This window comes from Nyctereutes procyonoides, unplaced genomic scaffold (assembly GCF_905146905.1).
Source record: "Nyctereutes procyonoides isolate TBG_1078 unplaced genomic scaffold, NYPRO_anot_genome, whole genome shotgun sequence".
NCBI classification, from domain to species: domain Eukaryota; kingdom Metazoa; phylum Chordata; class Mammalia; order Carnivora; family Canidae; genus Nyctereutes; species Nyctereutes procyonoides.
Window position 1 is genome coordinate 171,675 of NW_026575101.1, and position 17,493 is coordinate 189,167.

General features: G+C 36.2%; 1 protein-coding gene across 1 annotated transcript in view; it reads right to left on the reverse strand.

Annotated features, from left to right (window-relative positions):
- The window catches only part of LOC129514768 (ankyrin repeat domain-containing protein 31-like), a 71,251-nt gene extending 58,194 nt beyond the window's left edge, over positions 1-13,057 (reverse strand). Inside the window, exons 1-6 of the mRNA XM_055333478.1 lie at positions 12,907-13,057; positions 9,570-9,622; positions 7,113-8,637; positions 5,633-5,797; positions 1,990-2,127; positions 978-1,120 (exon numbers count right to left, since the gene is read on the reverse strand). Coding sequence (XP_055189453.1) covers positions 978-1,120; positions 1,990-2,127; positions 5,633-5,797; positions 7,113-8,637; positions 9,570-9,622; positions 12,907-13,057 — 2,175 coding nt within the window. The remainder of the gene's footprint in view (positions 1-977; positions 1,121-1,989; positions 2,128-5,632; positions 5,798-7,112; positions 8,638-9,569; positions 9,623-12,906) is intronic.
- Positions 13,058-17,493: the final 4,436 nt, after the last annotated feature.

A 17,493-nucleotide genomic window follows, 5' to 3' on the forward strand; every position in this document is an offset into this window, starting at 1 on the left:
AGGAGAACACAGGAAACAGCCTTTTTTACCTTGGCCACAGCAACGTCTTGCAAGACACATCCATGAAGGCAAGGGAAACAAAAGCAAAAATGAACTATTGGGGCTTAATCAAGATAAAAAGCTTCTGCACAGCAAAAGAAACAGTCAACAAAACTAAAAGACAACCTACAGAATGGGAGAAGATATTTGCAAACGACATATCAGATAAAGGGCTAGTATTCAAAACCTATGAAAAACTTATTAAACTCACAGCAAAGAAACAAACAATCCAATCATGAAATGGGCAAAAGACATGAACAGAAATTTCACCAAAGACATACACATGGCCAACAGCACATGAGAAAATGTTCCAAACACCAATAAAAAAATAAATTTATAATAAAAAAAGAAAATGTTCTGCATCATTCGCCATCAGCAAAATATAAATCAAAAACACAATGAGAAAACAAATGAAAAAACTCTGGATGATAGCCCACTCATCTGGTATTACTATTATTATTATTTTTTTAAGTAGGCTCCATAACCAGGATGGAGCCCAGTCTAGGGCTTGAACTCATGACCCTGAGATCAAGACCTGAGCTGAGATCAAGTGTGAGACATTTAACTGGTAGAGCCACTCAGGTGCCCCTTTCTGATATTCTTCTTCTTCTTTTTTTTAAGATTTTATTTATTTATTTATTTATTTATTTATTCATTTCATTCATTCATTCATTCATTCATGAGAGACACACAGAGAGAGGCAGAGACACCGGCAGAGGGAGAAGTAGGCTCCAGGCAGGGAGCCTGATGTGGGACTTGATCCTGGGACTCTGGGATCATGACTTGAGCCCACCTGAGCCGAAGGCAGAGAAGTTTAACTACTGAGCCACCCAGGCATCCTGAGGAATCACTTTAATGCTCAGTTTAAAATATCTTCATTTTCTTCACTTGTTTCTCTAAGAAAAAGTAATAGGAACCCAATCTGATGTGCATTGTACCTTTAAATGATTGTTGGCAGCAGCATCATGTAAGGGAAGAATCCCATCTAGTTTTTCAAAATTAACATTAGCACCAGCTTTTAACAACTCTACAATTCTATCATGAGATCTCTTAGTAGATGTCTTATGAAGTGGTGTCCAACCTAAAAAAGGAAAAAAGAACAAAACAAGCTGCTGCTTACAAACCAACATTCATTAATATCTTCATTAATAAGGTAATTTGCACTATTGCAATGAGTACCTATATTGATTCAAATATACATACTAAGTATTTACAAGAAATAATATTGAAAACCATGGCCCTAAAATGTTTCAATTTTTAAAACAAACCAATCTCATCAAAAAGATTGGTTGATCCAAGTGCCAAAACAGAAGACTCACAGAACATAAAATATAATGGGACTAGAGTAAATAAAAATCATGTCAATTTGTTTCATCTTAGATATTAAAATAGAGTAAGATCTAGTCTGTCTTCCCTATCTGTATCACTGCATTGTCACATATCTCTTCAAAATGACATAGAATGCCTGAAATCAATATTTGAGATTTTCCCTCTGTTAAGACCTCACATATGACTTTCTCGTGCTTGAGCAAAATATTAGAAGATGAATTTAAAAATGGAGGCTGAAAATAAAAATAAGGAAAGAGACAACAAATAGTGTAAAGAGAGGAGAAAGAGAGGGAACAGGGAAATGAAAAAAAAAACTGACATTTTCTCCAAAGCAAGAGAATAGTATTAAGATCTCCAAGGAAAAGACCTAAATAAAGCTCTCCTTACTCTCCAATATGTATACTCCCTCTGAATGCTCCCACATGTAAGTTAAAAACTATTTCAGAGGAGGTTATTTTAGCAATTGGTGAAAACCACGATGAACTTAACTATTAATTAAATGATATATTATTAAGACAGTTCAAAGTTAGCAGCCAGGATCAAAACTGGGGTAGGGTGGATGAAATGTGGATTTCAGGGAGTTCAAGTTATAAACACAATGAAAATTTCAAGAATCCAAACCTGCATTGTCTTTTAGATTCACATCTGCTTCAGATTCTATTGGAGCCTTCACCAGAGACAAAGTTCCTCTTCTGGCAGCCAAATGAAGCCGGCGCTCCCCTCGGGCACGCCTTTTATTGATCCCAGCTGTCTTCATTTCTGTAAATTTGCCAAGCAAAACTGAGACTACTTTTCTGCTAAATGCTGATCATTACAAAGGAGCTTAGAAAGTACACAGCAACTTCCTCAAAATATCCTAAGTAGGATACACTATACAAAACATACATCAACATCATTATTGCTATTGCTGTTTTAAAATACAACTTGTGAGGGACACCTGGGTGGCTCAGCGGTTGAGTGTCTGCCTTCTGCTCAGGGTGTAATCCCTGGATCTGGGATCGAGTCCCCCATAGGGCTCCTTTCATGGAGCCTGCTTCTCCTCTCTTCCTGTGTCTCTACTTCTCTCTCTCTCTGTGTCTGTCTCTCATGAATAAATAAATCTTCAAAAATATATATATAACTTGTGAAGGAATTGCAGAGCATCTAAGCACATTACTTTGAATTCATTCTAACAGCTGCTTAGTCACTCTATCATGTTTGATTAAAACAAACTTGCTTCAATTTTACCCTCATTTCACTCTTAATAGTCCTTTAACAATGGAAAAAATTTTTCTTAAAACAACCTGTGATTTTATAAAACTCTTCTTTATAGCTCTTATCTATGTCAATATGTGTATTTCTGAACACAAAAGACACCAAAAACCGAACCAAGGCCCATTACATTCTTTCTTTCATAAATCATGCAGTACACAACATCATTACCCAAAGATTCTTTAAAAAATCTTTTCCTTGCACCACAACTTAGAGAGAATTAAGCTGGATCTAAAAAAAAATGGACCATGTTTTCCCCTCAATTTCTTTCCCAAACCATGCTAAAATGATAGTAAAGGATTTTTTTTAACACCATAAAAAAATAGAAGAGGACACAGAGAGGACAAAGACTTCAATAACTTTTTGGGAACTGGAAAATCACTAATGAAGAAGAGTTAACTGCCTTGATAAAGTAGAGGAAATGCCTCAACCCAAATTCCTGCAAAAATAATTAGAGAGGAAGAAGATCTCCCTGTATCCAGCACCTGGGGGTATCAAGCATGGTGAAAGGCAGCCTGCATGGAACTGGGTAAAAATATGGAGATTGACTGAAAGTTTATAGAGAGAAGTTGGGACTCCAAGTTCCCTTCACCCAACGCTGAATTGTCTGGCAACCATTGCTCTTACTCAAAGTCCCCATCTCCAAGCCAGGAAACTAAAGGTTTATTTTCTGTAGAAACCACATCAGAAAAGCTTCAGAGTGAGACAGAAGGCAAAGTAGAGGATTAGTGTGATCAAACAGAAAAAAATATTTATTTTTAATAAATAATCCTCAAATGTAGTCCCAAATTAGCAGTGTATGACCTGGGAAACTTGTTAGAAATGCTAATTCTCCAGCCCACCTCACAAGCCTACTGTGGAAAGCAGACTTTAGGGTAACTCCTAACGAGCCCCATCTCCTGGTATTATGGCCTGAATCATCCCCTCTCTTGAATAATTTGCTTCTAACCAAAAGAATACCTCAATATTGAGGGTATTTCACTTATTTGATTAGGTTATAAGAGATTGTAAAATTTTCTACTTGCTAGCAAATTTGCTCTATCATCTTCAGTTTGCATGTTTTGATGAACCAAGAGGACTTACTGGAACAACTCATGAAGGAAGAAACTGAGCATGACTACAAGGTGGCTACAACCCTCAAGGAATTGAATCCTGACACCAACCAAATGAACTTGAAAATGGATCCTTCCCTGGTTGAGCCTTCAGATGAGACCCTAGTCTTGACCACACCCTGACTGTCGCCTATGACATATCCTGAGCAGAAGATGGGCCTAAGCCATGCCCAATACCTGATCTACAGCAACTATGAGATAAAAAACGTGTGTTGTTTTAAACTGCTAAGTTTGAAAATGTGTTATATACTAATAGTACATCTAATGAATCAGACTTTCTGAGAGTGGAGCCCAACAATCTGTTTTAACAAGCTTTCCAGGTGCTTCTGATGCAAGATTAGGTTTGAGAACCCCTGTATTAAACCTTAAAACATGCTTCCTGCTCCATTTCCTATATGCCAGCAACTAGGCATATAATTTCAGGTCAAGAGGTAAAAAGTTTAGAGAATTATTCTCTAAAAGATGGAATTTTCAGTTATGTCAACCACAGGAAAGACTGACAGCCTCATGTCCACCTTCCATTGACATCCAGACAAAATCACAATGCTCTTACAACCTTGTACTCAGGAATTTTTATTAGAAGAGTCAAGACATATCTATTATATATTTTTAATACTATATATACATCTATAGATAATATATTTTAAAATTATGAAATATCCAGGATCCCTGGGTGGCTCAGTGGCTGAGCACCTCCCTTCGGCCCAGGACATGATCCTGGAGTCCTGGGATCGAGTTCTGCATTGGGCTCCCTGCAAGGAGCCTGCTTCTCCCTCTGCCTGTGTCTCTGCCTCTCTCTGTGTCTCTCATGAATAAATAAATACAAATCTTCAAGAAAAAAAATTAGTTTAAAAAATTATGAAATATCCAAAACAGCAGACCTGTATTTTGCAAGTTTGAACTGAAAAATCTCTCCCATAATTGTTACTGTGAATGGTACAAATCTTCTCACCTAGTTCTTGGTGTGTTGTAGCAGAGAAGGAAGGCACGTGATAAACATTTTGGAGCAAAAAGTCAAAAATTCCTCCATGTAACTGTCATCATATATTTCTTTAGCACATAACTGAAATTTTAAAATACAATCTAGAAGAAACTGCAAAGGAAACAAACAGCACCCACACTAACTTCACAAAAAACTTCTTCACAAAGTCTACCATGGTTAATGCTGAGTGCTTCTTCATAGCATTAAACTTTATTCATAAATTAATAAATATTGATAATATATTTAATAATTGTATTAATAATATTTATTAATAAAGTAATAAACTAAGAAATATTCAGCTTTCAGTTACTTTATATGTGATCTATTTTTTTTAGTCTCTGGAAGCTCAAGATCACAGAGAATGTGCCTTCCTACTTCCTAATACATAATAGGTAAACTTTTCAGTTCATTTAACCTTTATAAACCTTACTCCTTAACCTGAAGTGGCCTGGCCTAGCCACAGAACTAGCTCTAAGACCTGTCGAGATATGGTTAACTTGTCCATACTGCCAAACACACACAGTTCGTTCATCTGACAAAAGAAACCAGAGGCTACTCTTTAATTTCCCTTATAGTGAAAGGTCTCATTGGAGCATCAAAGGGATTAGGCACGATTCAGGTGCACCACATGCACTCAGTATTCTGCCTAGCTGTCTTACCTACTCTAACATTTCAAATTAGAAGTCACAGGCAGAAACATGGTAAGAATGTATCTGAGGACTAAAAAATTCTCAAGTAGTTTACTTTATATTTATTGTAAAACCATCTGAAAAAAATATAGCTGAAATAATCTTATAACTTAGTGAATGAGGGAAAAAAAACAACAGTAAATCTGAAAGTTAAGAAATTCCCTGAAGTAGAGCATACTGCTGGGCTTGATCATGTCAACTTTTACCTATACATGTATAGAAAGACAAACCTTGGCTGCGGGTAGCTTTCAATAAATTTTGTCTTTTTCTGAAATTCTGAACTTTTTTGCATTCTTGGATATTAGACATGTGAATTTCAGAATCTGTTTTTTCTTCTTTCTCACCATTTCTCATAGTGCTTTCATCTCCATTGATATTACTAGTTAATTCCTCATCTAAAAAAACAAACATTTTACAACATCAGTGCTGCAGTTCTCCTCACTGGTTACGTGATTAGAAAAACTCATAACAATTCCAAGTTTCTGTTCCTCGCTGGACTGATTTATTCTATTTTATTTTACTTTATTTTATTTATTTATTTTTTTATAAATTAATTTTTATTGGTGTTCAATTTACCAACATACAGAATAACACCCAGTGCTCATCCCGTCAAGTGTCCCCCTCAGTGCCCGTCACCCATTCACCCCCACCCCCCGCCCTCCTCCCCTTCCACCACCCCTAGTTCATTTCCCAGAGTTAGAAGTCTTTATGTTCTGTGTCCCTTTCTGATATCTCCCACACATTTCTTCTCCCTTCCCTTATATTCCCCTTCACTATTATTCATATTCCCCAAATGAGTGAGAACATACACTGTTTGTCCTTCTCCGATTGACTTACTTCACTCAGCATAATACCCTCCAGTTCCATCCACGTTGAAGCAAATGGTGGGTATTGGTCGTTTCTAATGGCTGAGTAATATTCCATTGTATACATAAACCACATCTTCTTTATTTTTTAAAGAATAAAAGCCTTTAAAAATGTTTTCAGGGGCACCTGGCTAGGTCAGTCAGTAGAGCATGTAGAGACTCTTGAGTTACAGCCCTGGTTGGGTAGAGAGATTATTTAAAAATAAAATCTTTAGGGGTGCCTTGGTGGCTCAGTCAGTTAAGCGTCTGCCTTCAGCTTGGGTCATGCTTGATCCCAGAATGGGATCCTCGGGGAGCTTGCTTCTCCCTCTCCCTCTGCCTGCCACTCCCCCTGCTTGTGCTCTCTCTTTCTCTGTCAAAGCAATAAAATCTTAAAAAATTAAAAATAAAATCTTTAAAAAATGTTTTTATATAACAAAGTTTGCTGGATGCAATTCTGACGGGAACACAGAATCACTGAAATCAATAGCGTTAACAATTTCCTGCTATGGAAATTCTAGGTTAACTGATACTAAATAAGTGCTATAATAAAAAGAAACAAAAAATTGATATACTGTTTATTAACTTGTCAATACCAATTTAGCAACAGTCTTTGGTTGAAAATAATGGTTTATTTTCAAAATAAACAATATTACTTAACTAACAGCATCCCCAAATTATAGTCCACATGTCCTCATTCTTGTCAGTTTGGCATATAGTCCACATGTCCTCATTCTTGTCAGTTTGGCATAAATTGTTACAAATTTCTATAAAATATGTAAATCTGTAGGAGATATGTACAAATCAAGCAATACTACTAATACCTGCTTTATTTTTTTTAATTTTTTTTAATTTTTTTTAATACCTGCTTTATGAGAAATTTCCTTTTCTTCTTTTTGTCTAAGTTGTGAAATGTTGGTCAATTCCTTACTGATATTGTCAGTGGAATAAAAAACTGTATCATGTATGGTTTTGCTCTTTGGAAGATCTTGTTTCCTTTTTTCTACTGCAGTTGTTTCTATTACTTGAGAATTAACAACTGTGGATAAAGGTCCATTTGAAGAACTTGTTTCCCGGCTTTCATCATTGCAATTCTTTTTAGGGTCTTCTCCCTCATTTACTTTTTCCACAATATGAATATCTGTTTGATCCATTAAAGGAGTTGGTGCTCTGGAGCTAAAATCTTGAGGCCTTTTGAATAGCTTCACATGACTAGTCAACTTTGAAGCTTCCTGTGTTGAAAATGTTCGTGGACAAGCCAGGGAAGTATGCTCAGAACTGCCATGTGAGTGATCAAAAGAAGTTTTACATTTGCATTGTTCATAAATGGCAACACATTGTTCAGGACCTATTGTATTATCTGAATCAGAAAGATTAACAGCTTCCTGTTGTATGGTTAGACTGCATACTTTTAACTCATTTTCCTGTGAAAAATGGTCTTCAGAAGGGACAAACTGTTGAAAATCCATTTCTTTTCTAGTTGTTACATTCTCCTTATAATTACAGTGGTTTTTGCAACCTGTAGAACACACCACTGTTTTACATGTTACAGTCTTTTCAGAGGGAAAGCAATCATCATCATTAACATTATTAAAATTTTTCTTTATAAAGGATACGAAAGAATTTTCCCACTTACTAAGGTTCTCACATTTTTGACCTGAGTTACTGTTTTCAGGAGATTTATAAGGGCTAATGTGCTGTTGTTCTTGGTGAGTGTGAGGCTGCTGATCTGTAGTAACAAGTGGTAACTTGATTTCTTTCTGTAAGGAAAGTCTTGAGAAAAGAACAGCTTCTTCTTGGTCAGTGGATCCTAAGAATTTCATTTCTTGATTATCTGATAAATCCAGGCTCTGGATATGTGTCTCTTTTGGAACTAAACAAGCCTCAATATTGTTACCTAATCCATTTTTCAGGCTTGACAGAGCTGGGCTAAAAAGTTTATGTGACTTTTCTGGAAGGTCATCAAAGGCTTGGAGAGTATCTGGCTGACCAGTAACTAATCTGTTTATTCTTCTGGAAGAAGAAACAGCTCTTGCCTTTCTTGGAATGCATATTTCTTGTTTTGGATCATCCACTTGAGTTCTTTTCTGTCCTGTGTTTCTTCTTCCTTTATCTTTAGACATACTTGTATTAACGCCTTTGATATTCTGGAGACCCTTCTTTCGGAGTCTTCTAGTAGAGTGTATTTCGTTAAAAGTTGATTGCTTATGCTTGAATTTACCAAATTTTGTGTCTTTGGAATATTTTTGGTAATGTTCATATACATCTTCTTTATTTATAAATAAACCCTCTTTACTTCCTTTATCAACTTCTACATGTTCTGACTTCTGTCTGTTGGAATTTTCATCACGAACAAACCCAATGAGATTTTTAGAACTGAATTTTGGTTTCTAAAGAAACAAAACATATAGTTAGCTTTATTTTCAACTCTACTTCTATACTCAATTCAGGATTGTTGATAAATCGAACCACTACTCCACTCAATTTTATGATTTGATCTAACCACAGGGCCTGATGGGATATATACAACCTAATATTTCAAAAAAGAAGACTAAGAGAGAAAAGCAAATGTAGTAGACTTAGACTCATTATGTGTACTAATCTGTATTTTCTGCCTCACATTTTAATTTGTTTTTGCCAATATTTAGCAATATTAATACTATTAAGCATAATAAAAAATTTAATCTACTTCATTTTTATGGGCTTTAAGTGTAACCAAACAAGAATGCTTTAGAAAAACACACACCTCTCTCAATTGTTATATAGATAGAGCCAGAATTAGATAGTTCTTTCATCTAGTATTTATGACAGACTATAGGTAAGGCAGAAGAAGGGATTTAACATCAAGGAGACCAATATGCTCCCAAACGGATCTTCATGAAAACATCATTGTGGGTTGGTATGATTAAAACAGGGACATCATTTCCTCTCACTCACCACAACCCAAGTACCAGATGAAGACTAACCGCCCACCATATATAATTTGAAGGAATAGATCTACACCTTTGATTCCTGTCCTGTGCTTAGGCCAGAGGAAATCGACATGGTTGATAAACCTCACAGCTCCATGAAGAAGAGGAAAAAGGAAATGGCTACTGATAAACCAGTGTGCCAAGACATGCTGTATTTACTCAATTGCTTCCCAAACTAACAGCCCAGAATGCCCTAATTGTCATATAATTATTCCAAAATATCTTAAAAGCAAAGGCGAAGTCACTGTTTCTGATAGATGCTTTAGCCATCTTTCTTTCCATTCTGATAATCTTTAAAATAAGCAGCAGGTTCATTCTATAAGCATGTTTATTGCTAAATAGGGCTATACCTTGTGCTGGTTTGCTTCCTCTATGTCTAATGAATCAGTGCTGTTCTTTTGAGCTGTAAACCAAAAGAGAAAATCAAAGAAAATAGCCTCCAGTAGTCAGACTCTAGATTTCCAAAATCTATCAGTCCTTGGCCATGAGAAAATCAGGGAAATTTTACTTTTAAATTCTTTCATAAATAACTGGATTATCATTTCCTAATATGTCTGCTTAATAAGGTTCTAGTTTGAATGCTTCATTCTCTTAAAAGTGAAATACATAGGCATGAAAAGGCTGCTCTTGAGTAAGAAAAAAAAAAGATGGTTTGAATAAAATATACCTTGGCTGATAATAAAAGAAAAGCACTTTAGTGTCTCTTTTAAATACCAGAAGTGGAATTAGTTACCTGCATACGCATTTGGACACAGAAGATAAAAACCTAGAAACAGTGCCTTACACACAGGAGGTATTCAATGACTAATAGGCGAAGGAATAAATGAGTGGACATCTTAGATGTGATATGTAAACAATATAGAATTCTTTAAATACATTGTGAACTAGAAATGTAAAAATATTTTAACAAGGACGTAACTGGGATAAAGAACATTTTATTTCTTGGGGATAGTTTTCATGACTGCAATCAAATTATAATGTGCATAATGAGGCCTAGTATTCACCTATTCAACTCATGCAACAGAGAGTAGACATACAGAATGTTCCTCAATGAAGCAAAGGAGCTGGGAGCACAGTCTCTGCAGCCTACTCCTGAGTTTCTATCTTTACTCATTTACTTAGCAGCTGGATCACTCTGGGTAAATTTCTTAATATCTCTACCTCATCTCCATAAAATGAAAGTAGTGATAGTCCTTATCTTATAGAATTGTTATGAAAATTAAATAAGATAATCCATGTAAAGAGTTTGGAGGAGTTACTGGCACAAAGAAAGTGCTCTATTATTAATTTTGTTATTACTATTTTTCAAGAGCAGAAAGGACTGTGTGCCTTCTAATTTTGGTTCTAAAATAAAAGAGTAGAAATAAATAAATAAATAAATAAATAAATAAATAAATAAATAAGCAAGCAAGCAAGCAAGCAAGCAGGATACAAAAGGGGACACCTGTATGGCTCAGTCGGTTAAGCATCTGCCTAGGCTCAGGTCATAACACCAAGATCCTGGGATTGAGCCCCATGGATCCCAGGGCAGGTAGCCTGCTTTTCCCTCTCCGTCTGCCTGCTGCTCCCTCTTCTTGTGTTCTCTCTGTCTCTGTCAAATAACTAAATAAAATCTTTTTTAAAAAGAGCAGAAAAATGTTTTACAGGAACCAGCATTTTGGGCATGGCTCCTAAGAGAATCTGGAAGCAAGAAAGGGCTTTTATCCTCTCTGTTTTAAGAGTTTATATGCTTTAGTATAACCAACTAAAAACAAAACAAAACAAACAAAAAAAACACTACACAGATGTAAATTCTGAGGTGGTGATGCAGCTGTAACTTTTTTCACTCTGTCATTCCAAGCTCTGTCATGTATAAGATATTGTATGGAAGTATTTTATATACATCAACTCCCATCCTCATAGTAACAATCCCAGATATATAGGTAGCAGAATAGATACTATAAGCCCACATTTACAGATGAGAAAATTGAGAGGGCTAATTTACTCCAGGATGTAAAGTTAGTAAGAATGAACTCTTGTCCTATACCAAGTAGATGTATTATACTTTTCGAGAGAAAAGCACCAAATATATATTGCATGAGGAAGGTTCTTTATCCATCATTCCTATAATTAAAAACTCTTCAACTGAAATTTAAAAACAAATACTGTTTGATATTTTTAAGTAAATTATTAAGTAAATTACCTCTTCATTTATACTGCTAAGTAGGCTGATAATTAATGACAGATTTTGAAAGTTCAAACTTAAGAAATATTCAAACCACTTGATGAAGCATAATACCACCTTGGTAAATTCCCTTACAAGGGAAGAGTGGGAACTAACTCCTAAGAAGAAAGGGTTGGGATTCCTTTCCATGAATGAAATCTCCTTGGGTAAAAATCTGTCAGAAGTGGGCACTGGTGAATGGGAGATTCTGGATTTGGAGAAAGGGCTAAAATGCTGGAGAAAGCACTCTCAGAATAGCAAAACAATGCATGCTACCATAAAACAGAGAAGTCAAGCAATTAAGCAGATTATTAAAGCAAAAATGTAAAAATACACATCCTTTTGCCTTCACGTGAATATCTGTAATTTCTCATATAGCTTGAAATGTAAATTTGAGTGCAATAATCTATCTCAATGAATGTAAATATGAATTATCTATCTCAATGTGCTTTTATAGACCTGGCCTCAACAAAGTATAGTGTGTCTCTCTTATTTTTTTTTCTTTTTAGATTTTACTTATTTATTTGACAGAGAGGTAGAGAGAGATCACAAACAGGGGGAAAGGCAGAGGGAAAAGCAGACTCCCTGCTGAGCAGGAAGCCCTTTGCAGGGCTCCATCCCAGGACCCTGGGATCATGATCTGAGTCAAAGGCAGATGCTTATCAAACTGAGCCACCCAAGGACCCTCTCCCTCTTATTTTCTGATGAGAATGGGCTACAGGGGAAGAAGTCGTTTGTTCTAAAAGAACCATTAATTAATTTCTTCTTGGTGTCCTTTAGTTAGCAATGAACTTATCTCTTTATTATAAAGCAGGGTGTTTTGATCCAAGTCTTATTCTTTCGTCAAAAGCATTCAAACAGTTACCTCTTTAGAGATATTTTTATTAAAATACAGTTTAATGGGGTGCCTAAGTAGCTCAGCTGGTTGAGCAACTGCCTTCAGCTTAGGTCACTATCCCAGGGTCCTGGGATAAAGCCCCACATCATTCAGCTCCCTGTTCAGCAGGAAGTCTGCTTCTCCCACTCCCTCCCCCTGGCTTGTGCTCTCTCTCTCTTGCTCTCTCTCTCTCTCTCAAATAAAGAAAATCTTTAAATATTAATACAATAAAATATAGTTTAATAAAAGTGAATGAAGCACATACATAACTCTTGAAGGTAAAGAATTTGTTTGGTTTAAAAGGACTAATACACTACTTACTCAACAAATATTTACTGAATGCCTGCTGTATACAAGGCATTTAGTACTCATCACCAGACTAAATAAAGGTCCTTCCCTTCATGGAGCTTAGATTCTGGTGGGGAAAGACTAAAAATTAACAAATCATATAATGTGTTACAAGGTGTTAAGTGCTATGGTAAAAGGTTAAATATAATAGTAGAGTAGAGTAAGAGGGACCGGAGTGTGGCAGTTTGTAAAATACATTCATAAAGTTTTTGATATTCCTCCTTTCGAAAGGTAGAACTTCCCAGACTTAGTGACTTACTTACAACAAATAGAATATAGTAGAAGTGGTTGTATATCACTTTCAAGACTGAGTTATAGGAAGCTTGTGCCCTCTGTCTTGGGTGCATTATCTCTCCTGGATAACTTTCTGACCCAGCTGCCAGGACGTCAGGCCTATGGAAAAAGCTCATGCGGCAAGTAACTGAAGCCTCCAGTTAGCAAGCAGCGGGGAGCTGAGGCCTGCCAAGAACCATGGGAGTGAGCCTGAAAGTGGATTTTCCTGTCTTAGCTGAGCCTTGAGCTCACCATCCCTTACTAATAGTCTGGCTGCAAACTCTAAGAGATCCTGATCCAGAACTGGTTACTCAGTTAAAAGGCTTCCAGACTTCTTCTTTTTTTCTTTTTTAAAAATATTTTATTTATTTATTCATGAGAGACCCAGAGAGAGAATGGCAGAGACACAGGCACAGGGAGAAGTAGGCTCCTTGCAGGAAGCCTGATGCGGGACTTGATCCCGGGGCTCCAGGATCATGTCCTGAGCTGAAGGCAGGCACTCAACCACTGAGCCACTCAGACATCCCAGGCTTCCAGACTTCTTATCCTCAGAAATTGTGAGATATAATTAACGTTTGTTGTTTTAAGATGCTAAATTTTGGGTAATTGTTGCATAGGGATAGATAACTAATACAGTGAGGGTGGGAAGGAGGCAGGTTGCAGGGTTTTTTTGTTTCTTTTTTGTTTTGTTTTGTTTTGTTTTGTTTTGTCTTAGGTTGCAGTTTTAAATAGGATAGTCTAGGCCTCCCTGAAATGACATTTGAACTAAGACTTGAAAGACGTGGGGGAGGAACAGCAAGGAGGCCAGTGTGACTGGAGTTGAGTGACATAGGTAGAGGGTGATAGAAGTTAACTGGTAGGATGGCTGGCTGATAGATCAGACCCCTATAGATCAGGGGTCTATAGGCCACTGTAAGGATACTGACATTTCTTCTAGATTAAATGGAGAGCCACTACCGGGTTTTGAGTAGAGGAATGTGTGACCTTATCAAAAAATTTAAGGGGAATAAAGAAAGCGCCATGCATGTAAATCATTCTTATAATCTTCTTATTGACAACTATAAATCTAGTTCTTTTGTAGTTCAATTTTTACCAGTATAATAGATGACAGGGTAAAAATACAGCCATAAGAAAATATTCTTAGGGAATGGAAATGGAAATAAACAATCCTGGTCATACTTATCAAAAAGATACAGTCAAATATAATTTACATCATATCTTGTTTTTCAGTCAAAAAATTTTCAGGGGAAAAAAAAGAACTTTAGAAAAGTTTTCTTAACTGTTTGCAATGCACAAGAAGGAAAAAGTGCATCTTTCCATTATGTGCATTTGCAAGCAAGTCCATGTGCTTTACTACATGAATGGAGCAAGGACACCCCTGGATGGGTCTTCTCAAAACTTAGGAAAAGAAATTTAATTTCTATAATTCTAAATCCAATTTCTATAACTCTCTATCAATATAATGAACAAATATAACACAGTTTAATCTTACCTGATGTAAGATAATGTTTTTGATATTTAGGAACATATTTCTCAAGGAGGCACTTCATACATGAATCTTTGGCCTCATCCAAAGCACATTTTCCATTGTCACTCCTAAGTAACGGATCAGCTCCATTCAAAAGAAGTAACTCTGCCACCTACAGGAAGATTGTTCAGGTGAGCATATCCAAAGAAAAAGTACATTATTGTAAATGTGTGCTAGCATACAACTCTAAGTAAGCAACATCTGTTATTTCTTTTACTTTTTAAAAAATATTTTATTTATTTATTCATGAGAGACAGAGAGAGAGAGGCAAAGACATAGGCAGAGGGAGAAGCAGGCTTCCCATGGGGAGCCTGATGACAGTCTCTATCCTGGGATTGCGGGACTTGATCCCGGATCACGCCCTAAGCCGAAGGCAGACACTCAACCGCTAAACCACCCAGGCGTCCCTAATATTTCTTTTTTTTTTAAAGATTTTATTTGTTTATTCATGAAAGACACAGAGAAAGAGAGAGGCAGAGACACAGGCAGAGGGAGAAGCAGGCTCCCTGCAGGGAGCCTGACACGGTGACTGCATTCCAGGACCCCAGGATCACAACCTGAGCCAAAGGCAGACACTCAACCACTGAGCCACTCAGATGCCCCTCTGATATCTCTTTTAATAACAGAGTTTGGGTTTACCTATAACAACTTTTTCCAATAAAAAAATTTATGTAATTGCTACTGAATCATAATTTGTTGATATACAAATCTTTCTCTTACAAAAAAAGGGAGAGAGGGAGAGAAAAAGAGAGGAAGGGGCCAATAGGGAGAGGAAAGGAGAGAGGGACTGAAGGAGGAAGGACAGGTCAGAAATGTATATAGCTTAGGTGCTGGTGAAATGAAGCCAGCAGATATACCAAGAATTAGCACTGGGTTCTGGAGTAGTAAATATAACAGATTTCAGGAGATTGTTATGTCTTCCATCTATATCTGTGTTGCTGCTGCTCCTCCTCAGAGTGAGGGAAAAAACAGTCAACCCTTAATTTGTTAGTACTCCTCAAAGTAACCTCCTCCGTGAAGTGTGCCCTGACCTTCCATTCATTACTACTCTAGAGAAAAATGACCTCTCCTTTCTTTTAGGTATATATTTTATCACCTTGCCCAATATATATTATTATTGTTATTTCTTATATATCTGTCTCTCCTGTAGCCTAAGGTTTCTGAGGGTGGGGCTATGTTTTCCTTTTAAAATTAATTATTTTTGAATAGGATATTAATGAATATAGTTCAAAACACAGAAGGCTCATTAAAATATGTGAGAAATATTTTCCTCTCCTCTACCCCTGTCCTCCAGTCATCCAATTTTTTCCTAAGCCCTGGCTATAGTTTCTTCTGAATTCTTCCACAGTCAATCTAGTCCAACAGGTATATACATATGTATACTCATTTTTTCTTATGCAAGTGGTCATATATTATATACATTCCTCTATGTCTCGCACCTGAACAACAGAGCTTAGAGATTGTACCATATCAGTATAAAATCAACTTCATTATTTTTAGAAGCTGAGTAATACTCTACTAGTCAATGTACTATTGAATAGTACATTCAATAAATTATTGAATGTACTGTACTTTACTTAACCAGTATCCTACTGACATGTTTAAGTTGCTTCCAAGCTTCTACTACATATATGTCTTAATCATCTTTATATTCCCAGTGCCTCAGTGTCTAGCTTAGAGTAAATATTCAATAAATATTATTTAATAAAAGAATGCATGTAATCAAGTAAGATGTGGGAAGTAGGCTTTACACAGCACTACACTAAAAGGAGCCTACATTTTCATGTTAATATCTGGAATGACAAAAAGGATGTGAATTTCTGTAAATTTTATATACCTCCAAATTAAATATATATATATATATATATATATATATATATATATATATTCTTTTTTTTATAACAAAGCATTCTAGGAGAGAAAAACATAACACCATAAAGGGACAATATAAGCCAGATCCTTTAAAAATTATTAAGACTTGGCAATTCTGCTTTTCAAACTATTTTATTATGACAATTTAATGCTAGATGGGGAACTTGAAAATAAAATAAATATAATAAAATCTATAATTCATATGTAAGCCAGTATAACAAGATAACAAATTTATGTCTAGATCTTCACGTATTGTTCAGCAAAGAAAATATCGAGTACACAGCTTTCTTTTAGGAAAGAAGTTTTGTAAGGGAGTTGCCAAAAGGACTATATTATTTATCTCTGGAAGTTTTGTGTCAAATAATAACCCATGTAGTATGAGAGTGACTCAGAATCAAGGAGCATGAGAAAGGGGACTGGAAGAAGGGAAAAGGCAAGGGCTAGAGGCCCACTTTCCTGGAAATCTGAGTTGATGATTCCAAGGGAGTGGATACATTACTTTGGCAGTCCCTGACTTAGGCAATGGATGGATAGTCTTGCTTCACCAAATATCCACACTTACCATTTCCCTCCACAGTCTTAATATTATGAATTCTGAAGCCTACTCTACATATCTTCTAACTTGAAATGCTCTTTTCTCACCAAAAGGCAGTAAATAAATGACTTTTGCTGAGTATCCCCCCCTTTTTTTGAAAGGTTTATTTATTTGAGAGAGGGAGAATGAGCACAAGTGGGAGGCATTGAGGGAGAGGGAATAAGTCTTAAGCAGACTCTGCACTGGGTGCCCAAGTGGGGTTTGATCCCATGACCTTGAGAGCAAGACCTGAACTGAAACCAAAAATTGGATGGCCAACCAACTGTGCCATTCAGGCACCCCTCCTTCTTATTTTAAACCTACATTTAGGTTTTATATTAGCTCTGTGTTACTACCTAACAAATTACCCCCAAACAAAGTGGCCAAAAGAATAATAAATATTTATAATCCCACAGTTTCTGTGGGTCAGGAATTTGGGAGAAGCACAGGCAGGTGCTTTTGTATCAGGTTCTATCTCTGTCTTCTTTATTCTTTATTCATTTTTTTATTTTTTTTTTGCCAGAATAGTCTAGATGAGATTACTGTCATTCAAATATTTTACAGAATCAGGAATGCAGCAACTGGGTCTAGGTAGGATA